The 21,054-nt window shown below is 46.7% G+C and overlaps 1 protein-coding gene across 10 annotated transcripts in view; it reads right to left on the reverse strand.

The window, feature by feature from the left end:
- Positions 1 to 249: 249 nt before the first annotated feature.
- MSI2 (musashi RNA binding protein 2) overlaps positions 250 to 21,054 on the reverse strand; it is a 372,867-nt gene continuing 352,062 nt past the window's right edge. For 3 of the 10 annotated variants that reach the window (XR_012130677.1, XM_037003867.2, XM_037003864.2), the window contains 3 exons: positions 9,577 to 9,731; positions 7,682 to 7,754; positions 250 to 5,363 (listed from right to left, as the gene is read on the reverse strand). Coding sequence is in view for 9 of the 10 variants with exons in the window: in XM_037003867.2 (XP_036859762.1) it covers positions 7,713 to 7,754; positions 9,577 to 9,731 (197 nt within the window). In the remaining variant the exon portion in view is untranslated. Of the gene's footprint in view, positions 5,364 to 7,681; positions 7,755 to 9,576; positions 9,786 to 12,007; positions 17,134 to 21,054 lie in introns of those variants that run through there. The other 7 variants (XM_037003866.2, XM_037003865.2, XM_037003862.2 and 4 more) reach the window with 5 other exon arrangements.

Here is a 21,054-nt window from a genome sequence, read left to right on the forward strand (position 1 = left end):
CTACTGTCTGGGTCCTAGGAGCCCACGGGCCCTCTGGTGTTTGTTCCCTGCCCATTCAATACCATACTCTCGTCACTTCATAAAAGCAGTTCCACAAGCTCCCTGGGGACATGGAACGGGCTTCTTTGCTGGAGGCCCTGCCACCAACCTTCACGCTGAGGGATGATGGGAGGCAGGTGTGATAGGAAATACACTCTAAGCCTCTTCCTCACTCCATCTTCGTCTGCGAGTGGAAGAACACCAAACAACTCAGTTCAAAACAGTTTATTTTATTTTATTTTTTTTTGTCAGACAAACACATTGATTTCTGGACCACAGTAGAGGATGGAAACCTTTCACAAACTTATTTATTTGAAAATACAAATATAAAATTATACTTTCCACATCTGTGATGTGAGAGACTGCCATCCACATAGTAATTTTTTACAACAGGGCTTTAAGAAAGCCACACACAAAGACCTGAAAGATGCTTGAGATATATATATATATAGATACATATATATGTATATATATAAAAAAAATACTCACTACCAAAGTTGTCATCAGTTTCATACTAAAGTATAAAAGTAAGGGTGAGGTCAGCCACAGTGCTAGGGAAAGTTTTATTTAGATACATTTATGTCCACATGAAACGCTTAGACTTGCATCCTATTACATATGGAATTCCAAATTTACAATACACCATGAACGGCAGATTGGCTAGCCCACGCTACTCAAGAGGACACTCACAGATTCCACGCAGGATGGCACAGTATGTACAGAATACAGTAGCAGAGAGCCTTCTAGGGAGGCTCTGGAACTTTTGTCTCTCAGTCCCCATTCCCACCCCCCTTATGCCCCTGCCTCCCAGAAATGAACGCCTGTCTGAGACAATACATTCTGATTATGTGATAGCCAAGTGTTTGGATTAAACCTTAGTTGCTTCCCCAGAGGGGTGGGTTTTATTTATATATATATATTTTTGTGTTTTAGTTTTACTTACTTTTTTTTTTGGTTAAAAAAAGAAAAAGAAAACATATTACAGTATTAAAGTATTGCTTAACGTACAGCGTCTCCTTGTGTAGTGTCTGTGCCCAGGACTGGCTGAGCTGACTTATGCTTCCTTTCTGCTTGGGTGAAGGCAGGGGAGCCCGCCCGTGTCTCTCTTCAATGTGCTTGCCTGCACCTTCCTCTCTCTCCCTCCATGTCCCCCTATGCTTTTGCCTTCCTTGGAATACAGCCTGGCTTGTGAAGCACATTCAAGAAAAAAAGACTCCCCTCCCCCTCTCCCACCCCCGAGTCTCCCTCTGTCCCTGCGTGCCACTCCCAACCAATAAAGAGAAATATGAGTTAGTGTTTCTTTTGTAAACAATTTCATATGCAATATAATACAGAAAGCATGGCTGACCTTCAATAAAAAAATGTAGTAAACTATATTGCTTTAGTTTTGATTATGCTGCAGTGAGTGAATGGCAGAATGAAGCAGTGTGGTGGTGGTGGTGGCTAAGTCCCTAGCCCTCGTTTGCACTAAAGATCAAAATAGGGTTTGTCTTTCTATTTGGAACCAAAAAAAAATTTTTTTTTCCCAAATCCCCAAATGAAAAAGAACAAAAAAAAAAAAGGAAAGAAAGAAAGAGAAAAACCCAAAGAACAAAACTGAACACCTTTCAGGTCATTAGAACCAACAATTACCCAATGATTTTTATACTAGTCTAGCAAGATGTGTGTAACATTCACTGGCTGTGAATTGCTGTGCAGTGAAACATTAACTTGACAGCAACAGAGCCATGCTACCTTAAAGTCCAAGCTATGAGTTCAAATCAAGATGAAGGTTATGAAGGATAGAAATGCAAAGGCCTGTTGGGGCTTCGTTTGAATCAAGTCAATGAACGACTGGGCTAGAGCGCAAGGCTGTTTGGTTTTTCCCACTGGGTGTGAGGAAGGCCACAAACCAGGTGTGCGAAAACTCCTGGAGGGAAGACCAAAAGCTTGCTCATCCCTGTTAGCTCCACCTCCAGATAGATCCAGGAAGGGGTCCAGGAGCTAATGCCACTCACTCTCCTCTGCTTGGGAAGAGAGGAGTTTGGGGGTCCCAGGCAGATGGATCTGGAAGCCAGAAAGTTACCCGGTGGCTGCTTTATGATTCCAGGGAAAAGCCATCAGCCAAGAGGGTTTCTCCCCTAAGGAAGGCGAAAGGCGGTTCCCAGGCTCGCCATTGAGCTTAACTGAAACAAAGACAAGGCTGAACATCAGTGCTAAAATAATTTACAAAAATTTTTGAAAATGGACTTCTAGATGAGTGGGGGGACTAACGTGAACCTTAACCTAGGTAGCCACATTAAAACATATCAGATTTCCACGAGATTTGTGCTATGGGCTACTGGGTCTCTTCAAAAGGTATTATAAACATCTAAAACATATTCACACAGATTATCAATTTCTTCTGAGCATTCTTAAAAAAATATTTTTTCTCTTAGTAAAATCATTTTAATATACCATGCCTCCCTCTTTTAAAAAATAAATTAAAAAAATCCAGTTTTGCATATCTAGCATTAGCATTTAAGGTAGTATGGCACACCCCTTCACAGGTGGGGGTGGGGGTGGGAATCTACAAAACGCCGCAGTCCGCCGGCATTTGAACATCGTGAGACCTTGGGTTAGTTGAAACCACATCAGATCAGCAAACATAAAATTAAAACTTGAATTTGAAAAAAAAAATTGAAAGGAAAAAACTGCCCCCAAATTATTAGCATTTTTTTTTTCATAAATAAGAGAAAGTTCTATCCTTACTGGTCCTAAATCTGAATAACTATGTCTAATTTTTTTAAACCTTAATTACGTTATACCTATCAATATGTACTAGAAGAAAGAGGAGAAAAAAAGTCACTACACTAGTACCAGGACAGCACGCTTACAAGATAGCCATTTTATACATTATTAACAGACAGTGATCAACTAAGTCTTTTATGAGGTGATGGGGGATGCAGAGAAACAAAGGGTGGTACGGTACATCACCAACATGGACAAAATAGTAATTAAATTCCCTAGTCTAGACACTGAATTTCTGGCAATTTATTGTCTCTTTTTTTTTGTTTGTTTGTTTTTGTTTTTGTTTTTTTAAATAAAACTTCTATGTTGTTATTTTATTACTTGAACAAGTTCTGTGATATTTTAAAAGCGCCCAGCATTTTACTTAACCTGGCTGTTTGGAAATAAAAAAAGGAAAGAAAAAGAAAACAAACAAAAAAAAACTTTACCAAACAACCTAACATTTTATTGGAAAAACAAAGAACATGATTTAAAAAATATATATATTGTTGCTGTTTAATTAGAATTGAAAAAGGCTTTTTTTCTTTCTTTTCTGAGTTAGCATTTTAGAGCCTTTTTTTTGAAGATGCTTTTGCCCTACCATGTCTGTGAATGTCTACATTAGTCTACTTTGTTAGTAAAATTTATAAAAATAGGAGTGCAGCAGCTCTTTATAATAAATGTCGCATTCAGTGTCTCCTACTGGCTGTGCCTTAAGTACCAAATTTATAAACGTAACAATTTTAAAAATATTAATAAAATGTCAATATCACATTTTAAAAAAGAAAAAATATATATCCACACTACAATATGTTTTAATGCCATCTACTGAGCTGTACTTCTATAGTTGCTGTTGCCGACCTATTACCAATATTAAAAAAAAGTTAAATTAAAAAATATCCTTCATCATAAGTATCTTTCCCCAACCGAGGACCATATATTATAACAGCCAAATGTTAAACATGTGCAAACAGGAAACTGTCAGTTTTTCCCACCAGTCACAGTGCAGCGATGTTTATACTTTTTATTTTTAAAATTCTGTTTACATCTACAATAAATTAAAAAAAATTCTTCCATAGCCTCTCTGGTGATACTTGCAGCACTGAGGTATTAAAAAAAATATATAAACCAAAAGGTTGCTTTCCTAATTTGTAAATAGAAAGTGAATGGAGAAAAGGTTTCATTAATGCAGGCTTATTCACTCCTGGCCATGAGCCCCCAGAGCTGGGGGTGGGTTGGGGCAGGGGACGAGAAGAGAGGCAGAGTGTCCTAGGGACCTTTGGAGGTGCTGAAATGATTGGACAATAGAAAATGATCAAATATTTAAAAATTAAGACTGGAAAAGAATGTCCCCCCGCCCCTCCCCACCCAAGCCAAACAGGTGTGCTTTGAAACTTTAAATATGTTAAATATTAAAATTGTAGCTTTGTTTTTAAAAAACGTCTTGGGAAAAGCAGTTTTCATATTTTAAATAAAAATCTAACTAGACGGTAACATTTGAAGCTGTGCACAGACGAGAGGTTAATATGCTGGTATGACACTAATACAGTTCTTAGGTCTATCACACAGACGGAAGGAGCTAAACAGTGTTCTAACTTTCCCCGGGGTCGTCCTGGCGGCCCGGTGTTCTTCCGCTTCAGTAACGGACTCGGATGTGGTTCCTCTCCCTCCTCCTTCCACAGAGCATCAGACTGCCTGGGACCGACGCCCTCACAAAAATATTTTTGATTCTCTCTTTCTTAATAGTTTCTATGTAGTTAATGGAATTGTATTTACAGCATTTCTTTTTTAGAATTCACAATTTCAAAAAACCTTATAATATCACCTCTTTCAACAGAAAAAAAGCACTTATAGAAAAGGAGGACATTGAAAACATTGTCATCCTTACCTTATTGCCGAAAATAGATATACTTAAGTTAACAAGAGACAGCACAAAAAAGAACCGCTAGAAAGTCTGTTAATTAGCCTACTACATCTCACTTCTTATACAACGCAAAGGAGAAAGTTTATGCCTGCCTCCCGCTCCACACTCCACAACTTCGCTTCCATGTGTGCTCAAGTTCCACCTGAAAGTTCAGACAGTCTCTGAATTGGTACCAAAATATTGAGAGTAATATTACCATCTCAGCATCCTTTAAAAGTGAGAACAGAATCAAAACAAGCGAAAAATAATTTTTTAAGGAAAAAAAATACCTTAATATAACAATTATACTATGGTTAGCTTTTAACTAGATATTAAAGCTATATGACTACTGGACTAATTCAAAATCACTACCAAATGTGATTCAAAGAGATTTAAAAGGAGAAGGGGGAAGAGAGAAGAGGAAGGGAAACCATCATGAAAAACAAAACAAAACAAAATCAAAATCATGGGTTATATACACATTTAAAAGCTGTTGTCTTATATTACAGCAGATTCGCGAGATGATGAGATGTAGTCAACCCTCGATCCGAAGTGAGCCATCTCTGCTTGGGGTGGGGAGTGAGGCTGGTGGGGGTCCAGGTCTGATGACATCACCTAAACAAAGGGCCGCTCAGAAACTTCGCCCAGTCTTGCCTGGACATCCAGGTATGCTCTGGTGCAGAAGGTCAGGGGTGTCCGAAAGAGGACATAAAATGGGGTGGGAAGGGGGATGGGAGGAGAAAGGAGAAGCGTGAGGCAAGCACACGATTCATTCCAATTTTCAACTAGTGCTTTTAAAGCATGACTACATTGGGCTGCGGAGTCTGGTTGAAATGGCCAGGCTAACAGCTGACTGGGGTCCCAGCTTGGGCAATCTGATCCCTAAGCCACAGCTAATGTGGGGAAAGCGCTGCTCTGAAACTCAGTTTGCTGGTTTGCTGTTTTGTTCATTTGATATAGTACTGTAGGATTCTTGAGGGAAGGGTAGGAAACTTGACCAGCGAATGTGGTCATGCTGGGTTTTCTGCTAGACTGGCGAATGGTGTGTTGACCAGCATCGCCTCTTCTGGTTTGCTTCTGTTTCAAAGCTAAATGTTTAAAAACCTTCCGTTTTTATTGGATACCCAGCGATGACTATCAACTGAAAACGCAAATTTCTTATTAAAAAAATTGTATTACCTACCAAGGTCAAGATACTCATAATAACATTTACAACAAATAACCAGCTTTGGTTATAGGAAATAGAAACAGGCCTGGGATTCACAGACTCGCTAATTGAGTCTCCCTGAATCGACAGTGAGCCTGGGCCCCTCCTTTGTGGGTGGCACTAAATGTCCTGGGACAAGGTGTGTTTTGGTGCCATGTAGCCCCACTGGCCCACATCATCCATTCTGGAGAGGGTGGGTTGTTATCTCTACCCTCCTGACTGTTTCATCCCAGAGTCAGATGAGGGAAGACGGGCGGGGAGCAGCCTCGCCCCTCGCCCACCCCCACGGAGAGGCTGCAGCTGCCTCGGAGGGTGGTGCTGTGGCAGGAAGGTCTACCCAGCCTCATTTCCCAGGGAGGGAGGGCATGCTGGCAGCCCCATCATCTGGCCTTCCAGGATCTGCCCGGCCTGCTAGTTGTTCCATCCCCTCGTTACCTGACTCCAGCCTGCCTTGCACTGAGAGGACTCACACTTCCCCGAGGCCTGGCCCCAGCTAAATTAGTAGTGAGTAGCTCTCCTTCAAACTGTTAGTTGCCCTGGGCTCCAGCCAGCAATGGCTGGGGTCAGTGCTTTGAGGGGAAGTGGAGGCGAGGGGTGGGAAGAAATCACACGCGGAGAAATCACACGCGGAGTTTATTTGGTTAAGAGAGGCAGTTGCATTAGTTGAGGTGATTCCTTAGCCACAATATTAGAGAAATCCAAAAGAGATGTATGGAGCTCACCTCAACCTGGTCTCCAAACTGGGCCCACCCTCCAGAGTCCTGGTTGACTCAGGGGCCCGGAGTGACCCCCTCTGCAAGAGCGGCACCCTATTAACTGCAAACCGAAGTGGCGGATCTGCCTCCAGCCTGCCTTCCCCTGTGTCCCCACTCCCAGAGTGAAGGGCACTCATGCTCCAGCTGGGGTTTTCCCACCGGGACCCCTTCCCGGGCCTCAGCTGTCACGGCCCCGTCTTCCCAACAGACTCATGTTTCGACCCCCTAAGCTCCTTGGTGTTCCTCCCAAGAGTAACAGATATTCATTTTCAGATGAGAATGTGGCAAGTGGCCCCCTCACTGACTGCCCCAGCTCTACTTCTCCTCCACCCCACCCCATCATACCCACATCAAAGTGAGTTAAACAATGGTTAATTAACTTGAGCTCAGTTTAAAAGGTTAGGAAACTGGCAGGGATCCAAACCCAAGTAAGGCAGGTGATGTCATTAATTTGATTAGCTTTTCAGGAGGTAATCTGGATAATTACTCGGTAGTTACTGGCAAAAATGTTTTCTTTTCACTAAAAGATGGAGTCTGGCTGTTTGACGGAACGAACCCAGCGAGTTCTAGGGAGCTGGAAGGACCCAGCAGCTCACAAGGCCAGCTCGCAGGGCGCCAAGGGCGGCCCTGGTCCCGGCCCCCAGGCCTGGCAGGAGCCCAGTGTTTTCCTGCCTCCATCCCCCTGGGACAGGCACAGCCCCAGATCTCCTTCCAGTTTCCCACACTCTTGATTGTATTTCAAGACAGTGAAAGATGAGGGGTGGGGGAGATAACGAAAAGGAATCAAAAGAGCCAAATCAAAAAAAAAAGAGACAGTAAAAAATGTGGAGGTCATGGTTAAAGTGGGAGAAAGGGATAAAAGATTAAAGACTGGTTTTTCTTGCCCCCACCCACCCCTGAAAAGGGTCCAGGAAGAGGAGAGAGAGATGTCGACGCGATGAGATGAGGCCCGCGCGTACTTGCATGCCCAGAGCACATGCACGTACGGACACGCCCTCAGGTGGAGACGCCGGGCAGAGAAGGTAATACCTCAGAGTGAGATGGCAACGGAAGCACCTGCTCAATGGTATCCATTTGTAAAGGCCGTTGCAATCAAAGGTCCCTAAAATTGCACAATTGTTAAGGTCATCAGCACTATACATGGGAACAGACTGTCATATTCTGGGAAAGGAAATTATCTCTAGGACTAGACTGTGGTTGCCAGCATGAATATGTAATTCTGAGACACCGTGCCAGGAAGGGCCAGGACGACATCCCCCCCAGCTCCAACCCCTCCCCATGCCCCAACTCCCCACCCCAAGGGGAAAACTGAGAGCCAGATTCACTGTGGGTCGGGGTGGTGGGAAAGGGAGCCTCATGCCCCAAATGATGGGGGCTGCTGCCCCGAACCCTGGAGAGCAAAGATAACAGTGTCTCTGTCCACAGTCCCAACAGCTCCAGCTGGGCAGAAGGCAAGCCCCACGCAGGCAAAGTGTAATGATGTGTGGTTAATTCAGAAAACCATCACGGCACACAGGATGCGAGACCCAGGTTCTCAAGAACAAATGGGGTCTGCGTTTCTGGGTGCTGAAAATGGAAATGAGTGTGTTCTACGTTGTGAAAGATGGTCTCCCAAATTGATGCAGCTCTTAGCTGAATAATAATACTCTGGATTTGGTACTACTGCTGATCTGAGGGAATTTGACTCATCGATGACTACTGACTCAAGTGATATTGGTTTGGGAGTGGAACTGAACAAAGATCTATATTGCATAGGCGAGGATGGCAGAAGTGTGTGCACGTGGAAGAGTGTGTGTGGTGTGCATACATGTAAAAGAGAGTGTATGTGTGGGCACATGTGTGTGTGTGTGTTGGGGGGAGGTGGTTTCCAAGACCAGGGGGCAGGGATCTGGCCCTCCTGGTGCCCGAGACTGTACTTGCTTGGTTCTCCCAGCACAGGCTCAGGCAGGGATCTCCTGACAGGGACATGACCTGGGACAGCAGCCGCTCCCATCTTAGCACAAAACCAAATTGCTTCCAAAATGCTGAGGTTGGATAGGATGGGCGTTGACTGAATTTCTGTTTCCCAAATGGAAGGGACAGCGAGCAAGGGGGCTCAGGCACATTCATGCTCACACACACCGGGAAGGGGAAGAACAATACAATCTGAAAACAGCATGCAAATCTGTTAAGCAAATTTCCATTGCCTGGATTAGTCAGATTATGGAACCACAGAGCATTACAAATTATCAAATGCATCTGGCCTTGGCAGGGACCACAGCTAAAAAATGCAAATAGGAACTTACTTGGAACCTGGAAACTATAAGAAATATTAGCAAAGGACACATCCTTTCCTTTGAGGGAGAAGGCTTGCACCTCACACTATGTTCCAGGTCCCAGCACCACCAATGGACCTTCATGGGGAGACTCTACCAACTTACAGCAGGGTCTGCTGTTGGTACTCTGAGGTGGAGGGTCCCCAGCTCTGAAGTTCCAGCCCACATGACAGTCTCCAGAAGGCAGGGATCAAGGAGGGGGCTGACAGAGAGGATCTATTATGTGCCAGCCGGTGACATTAATTCCCATACAATCTGTCCAGGGAGGCAAATTTACTGTGTTTTCTAGGCAGGGGAGTGGAGTTCCAATGGGTTATCTAAGTGGCTCAAGGTTGCATGGGCTAAGGATGATGGAGTGGTGATCTGAACCTGGCCTGCCCATGCACTTTTCACTCCATCACATGGACATGTTCTGTGCCCAGCCCACAGGTGCTCAGCAAACATCTAAATGGGGGAGCTATAGCCTTTGGTGGCTGAGGTGATGTGGATGCGGGCCCACTGCGCTCTCCTGGGCTCTCAACTCTGGGCTTTCCTGGTACACCCTCCCCCTGGGACACAGGAGTTGGGTAGGAAGAGGGAGGCAGGAGGGCAGGGAAGGCAAGTACTTACAGCTATGCCGTGGCCGAAGCCGGAGCCCGGCTGTGGGCTGGCTGCACTTATGTAATTCCCCACTCCGGAGTCCTGGCTGGCAGGGCCGTAGAGATCGGCGACAGGTCCTGGGCTGTTGGCCCCCGGGAAGCCTCCGGGCCGCGCCGGGTTGGAGCCTGCCGGGGAAGCGGGCGCGCCAAAATTCGGTTGAGCACTGTAGCTATTCAGGACTGGTGTGCAGAGAATAGAGCTGGGTATGAGGCCAGAAGCCAGGCATGCACCGGTCATTACAAGCCAAACACTCGAGAAAAACAGCTGAGGCCCAATTTCTAACACTCAACCAAGGCCATGCGAAAACATGAGCAGGGACTCAAGAATACTCAGCCCAGGCTACTACTAAGAAGCTCGGAGCTCCAAAAATATAGAGAATAAAAAAACAATCATTCAACACACTACGGCAACCAACCGGAGGTGCTTCACTGCCCACCAAATTATCACAATAGAAATAGAGATAAATATGGAAGAGAGAGAAAAGAGAGAGAGATTTTTTTTTTCACATCTGAATTGATGCTCATGCAGTCTTGTCTAGATCTGGGCACGTTGAGACAGCATTCACATCCCATGCAAACTACAAAGGAACTAGTTTTAGACTACACATTGTGTTAATATTGATATTAAAACGTGATAGGAAACAAAGCAATTTGTGTCCAGGAAAAAAAAAATCTTTGGGACGGGATTTTTAAATTTTTTTGTTTGTTTTACATTTTCTTAATTTTTGCTTTTGGATCCATTAAATGACAAATTTGTTTCTAAAAAAAGACAAAAAAGATCTCCATTCTCTAGCCCCCCAAAACCACTTCCCCCCTCCCCGCTGGCTACTCCTTCCATTCCCACCCCTCCTGTTTGTATCCCTGAATGAAAGTCATCAATACTGAACGTGGTCGGAAGATGGGATATGTCATGGAAAGTTTGGGCATCTTAACATAACCGTAATGATGGTGCAGAGGTTCCCTTTTGGGGTGGAGAGCAGGGGATGGAGGGAGGGGATGGGGTGGGGATGGCAAATCTGGAGGAGGGGGCCGAAGCTGGGTGAATGCCAATGATTCTACAGGACACCCACACACTCACCTCCTGAAGTAGAAGTAAGGGGAGGGGGGTGCTTAAACTTTTTTTCCTCTTGTTTAAAAAAAAAAGACAAAGAAGTATGAATGCAGAGCACACTGACTGAACCAATTTACAGCTAAAGCACATCTGACCAAAATGCCTGCTTTCTGTTGGTTATCTTCAGATATAAACTCTAGACATAGAAAAAGAGCTAGGAATGTACCTCTGCTATAGACAGATGGCACTTCGCACCCACAAGTCCTGAGAGCGGAGGTGGGGAGGGGGCAGAGGCCGGAGACACTGCCTCAGGTCCCCACCCTGAGCCTCCCCCAGATTCTATCATTCCTTCCCAGTGAGGGCCACAGCCTGTCAACCAGGTTAATTTAGTCTGATCTTCATTTCCCCTTGGTAGCTTAAACCTTTTATTTTCCAAAATGAAAAAAAAAAATTTTTTTATTTGCAAAAGTAAGTTCTCATTGACTTGGAAAGCTCAGAGTCTAGGGCCTGCTACTTCCAAGCTACAGCTAAACTATATGGAAGAACCAGACAATCCGGGCTCCACCCTTTCCATGCCTCTAGCTCCAGGGGACTGCCCCTCGAAACAATCTTCTCCCCCTGCTTCCCTTGGCATTTCCCACTCTGCCCCTTGACCAGCTGCCCTTGAGGGCAGAAAGAACATCTACATCCCCACTGGCACCACAGCCTTGCCTTGGGGCCTGTGGGTGGAGCCTCCCCTTCTGGTGGGACTTGACAAGCTGGGAGCTAGACTTGGGTTGATTTTTACGCCTTTGTCACCAGGAGGGGAGGAGACTGACAATGCACTCAAGCCAGGCTGGGAGGGGATTGAGGCAGGGACACAAAGATATGACGGAGACCAAACCAAGCCGAGCCTGGCTCCTAACTCAGTAGAGAAGAGGGACACTGCCACCTCTGGATGCCCTTCAGGGTGGGAGGTTCCAAGGTGATGCCCCTTAGGGGCTGTAACCGAGAAACGAATAAACTGGCTGATGGAAAGAACAGGTTAAAGAAAAAAAATCAGAGGCTTAGAGCAAGTGAATGGCTGATTTGGGACTGCACCGGCAGACATACGGGATGGGATTTTGAATATAGAAGATTAAACTTGCAGATAACATTTGGCCTTTCTCACTCACCGAGGCAAATATCAAGCCAAGATATTCAAAAGATGGTATTATCTTGGTCTAACATGTTTTTCCTCTGGGCTAGAGTGCTCGGACAGGACCTCCTGGTTTACCTGGGCAGCGCAAATATCAAGCCAAGATATTCAAAAGATGGTATTATCTTGGTCTAACATGTTTTTCCTCTGGGCTAGAGTGCTCGGACAGGACCTCCTGGTTTACCTGGGCAGCTGACCCCTCCTATGCACAGCAACTAACAAAGTAATAAGATTCTTCTGTTTAAAGGGTAAAGAGGGAGGGTGGGGTGGGGCCACAGTAGAAGACAGAAGATGTGTTGGCTTCTTTCTTCTTCAGCCAGATGAACACCCAGGAAGAGGAGGGACAGGCCCGCCTATCTAGAGGCCGGGGAGAAGGGAGGTTTTGGTCTTGGCTCCTTCTGCCAGAGAGTGCCATCAAGAGACTGACCCAGCCAGCAGAGGCAACCTAGAAGACAGGCTGCAGCATGCCCACAGAAATGGCCCCTAGTCTTACAAGACCAGAGCGCTGGTGTTACTCCACCATCCCCAGCTACCTCTCCCAGCCTTGTGCGCCCAGAAGGCCTGTAGTTTCAGATTTGGAGGGAATTTCACAATAAGCAGCTCTTCTTAGGCCTGTGTTGCCTCTCCGGGCTCAGTCACCTTCCATCAAATGACACTGAAGTCACTATGAGAAGACAGTGTATTGGAATGCAGCTTAAAAACCCCAAGTCCCATATTATTACATACTTGCTTCTCACAATGCCCGAGTCATCTTGCAGTTATCCCCCCTGTGAGAGGCAAAAGATCAGGCCATGGGTCCTTGCCAGAGGGCGCAGTCGGCAGGCAGTAAGTACCCAGTTTTAGGCAGGTCCCCTTTCTCTAGGCTTCTGGGCAGTGGGACCTGCACCATCAAGGGCTGGCACCACGGAGGAGATGTGCCTCTGGGCCCCACAATCAACAATTCCCTCTTCCTCTCTCTGTGAGCAGAACACCCAGGCTCCAGAAACCATATTAAAGTCCCTGAACAAGCCACCTGGAAACCCCTGTATTCTGGAAGGCTCACAAACAAGTCATTGGTTCTGGCTGCTTAGGAAAGGATGCCACTTTGCACAAAAACTCATCAAGCTGTTCCTTCTGTCTGATGGTGGGACGGCAATAGGAACAAAGTAATGTTCTTATTGCTAAGTTCATACTGAACACTGGCTGGCTATACAGGGAAGGGAGTCATCTGAGGACTCTCTCCCTCTAAGCTGTGACCTCGAGGGGAAATGCAGAGAGAGAAAGCATGACTCCAACCTCAGGATATTTTCTGCGCAAGTCATCCTCCAGTCAATGTTCAATGACCCATCTTGGCGGAGAGCGCCTTTCGCAAGGCACTAGGCTCATTCTGAGGGGCCAGAATGGTCTCATACAACAGGATTGGGTTAGGAAGAGGGGATGGGACATGATTCTTAACGCACAAGGGCATCTTGTTTACTGCTCAACTACAGGGTATGTGTCTTTCGGGGGGGAGCGAGGGGTCTCTGCACATGTTGCTGAATAAATAATCAGTGCTGAGATTTATAAATTGGACATGATTTCTATCCCGGAAGAGGACAACATCTTGCAAATATTTGTGTAGCAGAAGCTGTGAGTGTTAAGTGGCCTGGGACAAGCCCTGCACCAGACTGGCAGTCTGGGGGCTTGAGTGGGGAGCAGGACCACTTTTCTCCAGAGCAGGCCAGCATCCACAGCAATGGTTTAAACCTGGCAGGTTCCTTTTCACCTCTCACCCCCATACCCCGGCATCCACTGGGCTTTCGCAGTACAGGAAGCCAGTACGCTCAGAGAGGCAGCTATGGTTTAGAGGAAGGGAGCACTGGACTTGGAGTCAGAAGGCCTGAGTGTGAGCCTGGCTCTGCTCTTGCTGTGTGCCTTGGTGTGAGGCCCTCCCTTGCCAGAGTCCCCCTCTTTGACATGTAAGTGCTGTCCACCTTCACCTGCTCTCAGTGGGCTGTGGCAAGAATGAAAAAGAGAAAGTGCTTTGCAACTTGTCAAATGTAAAACAAACACATCTATTTTAAAAATAGTTGTGTATGCAGACCCTGAACCAGGCAGGTACCACATGCAGATTTAGGAAAATTGCATGTAGGAAAATATAATTCACTGGCCCTTCATATCAGGAAGTGATTTACAAAAGGATTCGATTCATCCACCTGGTGCATTTTAATCATTTTAGACCCGATGAAAGGCATTTGGGGGCAGAAAAATCAAGGACACTAAATCCCAAGGAGGCCAGCAAGAGGAAATGCATTTGAATTAAAGTTGCAGGCATTTTGCATTGGAGAAAAGGAGGAACTTCCTGCCTAGGGAGGGAATAAAACACAATAGCTGGCCCAGGAAAGCCAGGGAATCTTATCCCAGAGACCTTCAGGCTTAGACCCTCACCTGCGTCTTGGGGTTTTAAAGAAGCCCAGGGAGATGCCTGCCTTCCAGCTGGTACACAGGCTGCCTGTGGCTCTGCGCAGCTGTGGTCAGAAGAGGCTGAGACTGAAGGAGTCGCTGTGGGTGGGAAACTTGGGAGAGGGCTGTGAGAATCAGAATAGCCTCACTGGAGGTCTGGGAAAGAACTGGAAGTTCAGGTATCTGTGTGGTCTCTAAGTGATACCACAGGACCTGAGGCATAAAGCTAGAGCCCGGGTTTGAGGGGGCACCTGTGGGCGGGTGCTTCTAAGGACACCTCTAAGGGTACCCTGAGAGGGCAACTCTGGCTCTTAGGCTTGAAAATTGGATCATTACTGCTCCAGAGAAAGGAACTGTTGACAAAACTTTCCCCAGATGAGTCTAGCCCACATATCTGGGACATAAACGTGTCCTGCCAAGTCCCAGCCTTAGACCTGGTTCTCGTTTAGTGGGTCTCACATTTCGCCAAAGGACAGGGTCGGCTCTCAGGACCATTTCAATCATCCGCTTCATGAATTATCTGCGGCGGCCAGGTTTCATTTCAGGCAGGAGGCCCTGGTGGCTGTGGCCCATCCTGCTGCTCAGAGCAAGTGCAATGGTGGGCCTGTCCTCACCAAGGCCAGTTCGCCAAGTAAGGCACTGCCAAAGCCTCTTACCTGGTGCGTTTCAGGACCGAAGTTTCAGGAGTTTGGGCTGACTGGTGTGGCAGCCCCATTCCTGGTCCCAGCCCTGACAGAATGGAGGCCTGGGGGCTCAAGCCCACCTGATATTCTTTGGGGGTAGTGCTGTATTAACTCATGACACTGGATTTTAGGGGTTTTGTTTGTTTTAGAGCATTTAAAGAAATGGACTGAAAAAGGAATGAGAAGGGGGCTATGTTGATAGGCTGATGCAAGAGGAAAAGGGCTTGGAGCCACTGTCCCTCTAACACTCAGCGTTACTTTCATCTTGTCTATAACATGCTTCTGTCGGCCGTGATTAAAAACTCCACAGCAGCAGAGAATGTCTCCCATATTAGGAAGGGACTCCTCAAGGCAGAGTGTGTGGACAGGCAGGGCTCTCATGAGACCCTATGTTCTCCAGATCAGCAGTGACCTGCCTCTATTCCCCTATAGCACTGGGCACTCTGCGAATGTTGGGCCCATAATGCCAACTGGTTCTCAACAGTGGAGACCTGCATGGGTCCCTCTTAAACAGCTAGCCACTCCTTGCTGGGGGGCTCTGAAGAATGGCAGCTGGGCAGCCAAGGTCTTCCTGGAAACAGAGGTGGGGACCCCACTCTGCGGTCTCCTTACTGTGCCCTCTGAAAGTAGTGCCCACTAGAAAGTAATGCCAATGGTCAAATGGGAAAGGTCAGCACGAAAGGATAAACCTGCTTCTGGTAACAGAAGGGGAAACACTTAGCTGAGAATGATGACAGCATGTCTCCAGCAGAGAGAGGGGGGATTACGCTCCAGCAATCTGCCCAGCCACTACGTCCCAGGAATCCTGGCTCAAATTTCCCTTCTAGAGCTTAGTCTGAAGGTGGGAGAGATAGCTAAAGGGGACCAGCAATTACATCTAACCCGGGAAAACTGTGTGATACACTGAATTAAAATCAGATCAGTTCAGGGACCCAGATGCAGGGACAATCAATTTTATATGTAATATATGTTTTTAAGCTCTACTGAAATTCAGGCTATTTCAGAAGGGAAAGAGAAGAAGTACTTTAAAACTAGGGGAAGATGAAGAGAGCAATGCAATGGTATTTTTTTTTCTGTTTCCATATACAAATACACCAACCACTAAGAGGTACAAAGTCAGCCTGGTATCAACAAGTCTTGACATATCCACAGATGCCTGGCTCATCTTAAATACTGTACAGGACACATGGATGGTGTCCACTCATTCACTGGGCTGACAGAGAAGTCAGTGTCACAAACACTCCAAATGTTACTTACAGTGGCACCACAGTCTTGTAAGACTGCAGTTTCTGCTTGGTCTCTTAAAACCTAATCTGCCTCAGACTGCTGTGGTTGATGCTGATGTCTACTGGCTCATGTTGGCATATCTCAAGTAGGGAATTGATGGACAGCAGAACCTGAGATTTGGGACTAATTATTATGTAGAAAGGTCTAAGTTTCCTGTCAAATCACAGTCCCCTAAAGATATAACTTCACTAGTGGCTGGCTCTAAACCCCTCACATCATGTGTTAGTAATGAACCTGGAGATTCATACTATCACTCAGATCAGTGCAAGGAGAAAACCGCAAACATCATGAATGGACCCATCTGAGGGGGGCTTTGTGGCCAGGACTATATACTTTATGTTGAGATACAATCTCAACAGAAAACAGCTCATTCTCTTTCCATCTTGATGCTCTTTTAATATCGGCCCTAATTTGGGTCTGTGGGCACGTCTCCTCCTCTCCAAGGACCAGGCCAAGCTGGTTGGGAAGATGCACAAGGAGAGGTGGGGTTAGCAGTTGACTGCCATGTGCTTGTGGTGTAAATTCTGGGAATGGAGTGACCTTGAGTGGGCCTGGGTCTGGTGGCCAGAGACTTTGCTTCCAATTTCAGCCCTCCCCAACCTGGAAAATAAAGTCACAGGAAAATAAAGACAGGGAGTGTGGTGCCCAAGAATGACTCCCTTTCTCTCTCCAATAGTTTGGTTGTTCCAGACGTCCTAGATGAGTCCTGAGAATGTCCTTTACTTTGTTTTGATCGGGGGATGGCCCGTGTGCCGGGGGCACACCCATCTCTGTGCCACTGCGCTGTGAGTGCTCCACTCACTAGTGCCCACACTGCCAGCCCCCAGCCAGGGGGTCAGGTCCTTGCTGTATCTTGTAAGACGTTCCATTCTCTGCAGGTCCAGCGTATGCTTTCTGCACTGTGTACAGCTGCTAAAAGAAAACACTATGAAACCCAAGGCCAGACTATATACTTGTAGTATTCTCAGTCATGACTGAAAGCTTTGTATAAGAATTAGATAACACCCCATCCAGTTAGGAAAGTTGGAGCAGTGGAAAGCCTCAAACTAGTGAGGGCAAAACAGGGTCCAGTTCCAAGAGGCACAAAGTTCTAGAAACTGTGGCTTCTGAGGGTGCCAGGTGGGAAAGGGAACTAGTATTACTGAGCACCTACTGTGTGCCAGGCATATTGGCAGGTGCTTAACACCATCTTTTTTCATGCTCCTAACAACTTTTAGATCATTACTCCAGGGTTACAGATGAGGAAACTGAAGCTTAGATGTCCACTGTCACAGTGTCTCAGAAATATCTCAGCAGGACTGAAGCCATCTCCAACTTGGACATCATGACAACTCTGGCTGCCTTTTAAACTGAACCATGCTACTCAGGTGTCCCTCTCTGCATCAGAGTTTGACAAGGTTTCTTCTATTTGGATCACTCTTCACCTTAGAGAGGTTGGAAATTCAAGGACAAGGAATCGAACCTCAAATGTAGGAGTGCCAGCTCCTGAGGGTGTGGGCTCTGTTGTCCTTTCCAAATCGGGGGTTCTCTGGTGACAGAGGTGTCTCCTGCATTAGACTGGGGGCTCCCTGAGGTTGGGCCATGCCTGCTACATGAGATAGGGGACTGCCTCTCTCCTGAGAGGACTAGACCACTCTCCTCTGTGTCACATTCCAGAACAAGGCTGAGCACAAAGCAGGCATGCAGTACTGCTGGGGTTAGGATGAGATGGAGAGGGCACTGCCAGAGAGGAAGCCCCCTACGCCCTGGACCCTTCTAGAAAGTGCAACCAGAGGGCTGGTCTCAGTCCTGAAAGACTGCTCTCTTCTACTGAGGACAGTCCTGTATGGAGGTGGAATGCCCTAGGACCATCAGTGTTTACCACCCAATCACACTTAGTGGAAACTCACTGCCTGGGCTCTAGCGGCCAGAGGGTGGGGTGGGGAGAGTGTCCAAGGGGTAGCCCCTTGAGGACCTGCACAAAGGCTTTCCACTTGAGCAGTCCATCTTTAATGATTATAAAGGCACAGGAGTTTAATCCGTTTTTGATGTAAGCTCTAATAGCTCTGTGTCCTTGAAGTTCAAAGCAGGCGCATACATGTCACTAATTAGTCAAGCGCAGAGCCATTCAGCTCCCTCTCATGTTTCTAATTAGGTCTTTAATAACAAACAAACTCCAATCTTACCAAGAGGCCCCCATTCATCAGACAGTCAAGGAGGGTGGCTGCCTCCCTGTTTATGGTTGCTCTGAGCTGCTGGTTCTATGCGTACATGCCCTTAATCTCAGCCAGGACAGTCTGTGCTCGGGGAGGCAGGAGAATCGTGTATGAGGACAAAGACCCCTTCAGCCTGCCCTCGAGGGGTGGACTTCCTGTCCTGCTGGGAACACCAGTGGGGAGGCAGGACAGCCCTAGGCTCCTGGACTGCAGGCTGAGGATCCCAGACCAGCTTTCTGGCTCCTAATAAGAGGTTGGGGCAAGCTGCCTGGGTAGGTGTTATTTACGTTTCTGAGGTAGGGGTGCTGTTGGCAAAGTCACAGAGATGGTGTGAGGCTCTACATTTGGCAAGAACATGGCGGTCCTTGAGTCTGCCTGTACACACTGGATTCGCCTGGAGAGCTTTAGCTATTATTGAGGCCTGGGCCTCTTCCTGGCCCCCACCCCTGCCTCCCTGGAGAGATTCTGATTTGATGGGTCTGCAGTGTGGCCTGGACACTAGGAATTTTCAAAACTCCCCTGGAGAGTCCAACATGCAGCAAAGTTCAGGAAGCACTGCAATGGCCCCTGTCTCAGGGCTGATTTGCTCATGGACAGCAGCTATTACCAGGTGCGCCTTTATTAAAGAATATCATCAGAGGGACCAACACTAAAGAGTATAGACTGACCACACCCAGGGATGGAAATCTGACTATAGGTTTTTTAATGATACATAATTCTGGAAATATTTTTGTTCCTCTCACTGCCTTCATGCATTAAAAATATGCACGACTGTTTCCAAATGCATTCCCACCAAGGTGTCTCATAGCTTGTCAGCCCTTGGCTTTCTTTCCAGTCATTCTTCTCAGATCTTAAGGTACTGTCACTGTCACCTGTTTCACTCCTGATGACAAGGGATTGAGACAGAGCTTTGGAAAGAGCAGTCATACAGAGCTATAGAACTGCATGGTCCCCAAGAACCCTCTAGTCTGAAGTCCTCTGACTCCAAATCATCCAGCCTGTTGATTGCAGAAGCCAGACTGGAACTAAGTCTTCCAATTCCCTGCTCTTCCTTCTGTGCTCTTAGCTCTTATCCTCTTTTTTTCCCTTTCTTTCTTTAAAGCTGCTTATCTGATTAATCCACAAGGAAACCACGCCCCTAGGCAGGTGAAGGGATATAAGGGAAGTCTCTGAGCTGTTTCTGCCCCCAAAGTCAGAGCTTGGGACGCTATGGGTCCAATCCCTGAACACTGGATAACTTTCCAGCAAGACATTTCCAAGCCCTATTTTATGAACCTGGTTCTCAACAGTCTAGACCTAGAGAAGTCAACTAACCATGGCCAAGGATACATAGCAAAACTGGGTGAGGGGTTTCCTCCAACATCGGTCCATGGTTTTCTGGTTTTGCCGCTGTGTTTCTGGTCTCTTCTCTGGAGGCTGGGTTTGCACCACCAGACCCTTCTGCTAAGGTCGGTGTTTAACTGACTCCCTGATTCCAGAGCATCCTGGGTCCCTGTGTCTGTGAGTCAAATGCTCTTCTTCTCACCAAGGCCAGGAAAGCCAACTTCCTGCAGGGTACAGTCAGAAATAACTTTCAGGAGTGGAGGGGAAAGCCGGCCTAGCCAGCCTTTGCCTCCCACAGTGGGCTCTACTACAGGCACACAGGTTTGCATTGTTTACCACAGACCTGGGCAGACCATTTTATTAATTAATATTAATAAGCAGCCAGGAACAAAGGGCCCCTTTATTTTTAGCTTTCTCTAATTGCGTAGTAATTACTCATCTACAAAACAAATGAGACCCTGCTGTGGTTGCCATGGTACCGGGAGCCCAGCCTTCCTGCAAGATGATTGGTCTTCCCGCAGGACACCCGCGTTCAGCCCCGCCCGTCCTCAGCTATTGGCTCAAAGCAAAGCCCCAGCAACTGGGAGGCCAATCCCTTCTCAGCTCGCGGGCTGGCTTCCCAGCGACCTTGTAGATTCAGTCCTCACCGCTCGCAGGATGGGATGTGGACTCATCCCTCCGTAGAACGTCTGTCTGTGCAAAGAGGCCCTCCCTTTCTCCTCCGCCTAGTTTCTTTCGGGCAGTGCCTAACTTCCTTCAGTCTTGTGTTAGCTAAAGCCTCCTTTCAAACAATTACCTTCAGCCTGGCTGCCTCTTACCCAGCCACGCCTCCTCTGGGCCTCCTTTGTCTGCCTTTGGTCTGTAAGGATTCAGGGACCAGAAGCCAGATCAGAAATGTTAGCCAAAACCAGGCAGAACTATGACGTTAAGTCTGCAACGGCAGAAGTAGGTGCAAAAAAAAAAATACATATAATGCCTCATGAGGCCTCTTGTAAATGATTTTGGGCTCTCTCCTTCCCCAAGGATATGGAATATTGAGTTGAAGGCAGCAGTGTTTTTTTGTTTGAGTGTTTGTTTTAAAGACACAGAGATTTGCTCAGGCGTTGCAGGGCTGGTACGATTAAGCATCTGCTGACAGTGGTTCAGAGCACAGATCTGATGAGACAGACCTAAGCTCAAATTCTGTCTCTGCTACCACAGACAAGCTATCTAAGCCACAGTTTTAAATTTAAAATCTTAAAAGTGAAAATGGGAATGATAGTGCCCACTTGATAGGCTTATGACAATTAAAGGGGATAAGACAGGTGAGCGT

This window comes from Manis javanica, chromosome 4 (genome assembly GCF_040802235.1).
Source record: "Manis javanica isolate MJ-LG chromosome 4, MJ_LKY, whole genome shotgun sequence".
Taxonomy (NCBI): domain Eukaryota; kingdom Metazoa; phylum Chordata; class Mammalia; order Pholidota; family Manidae; genus Manis; species Manis javanica.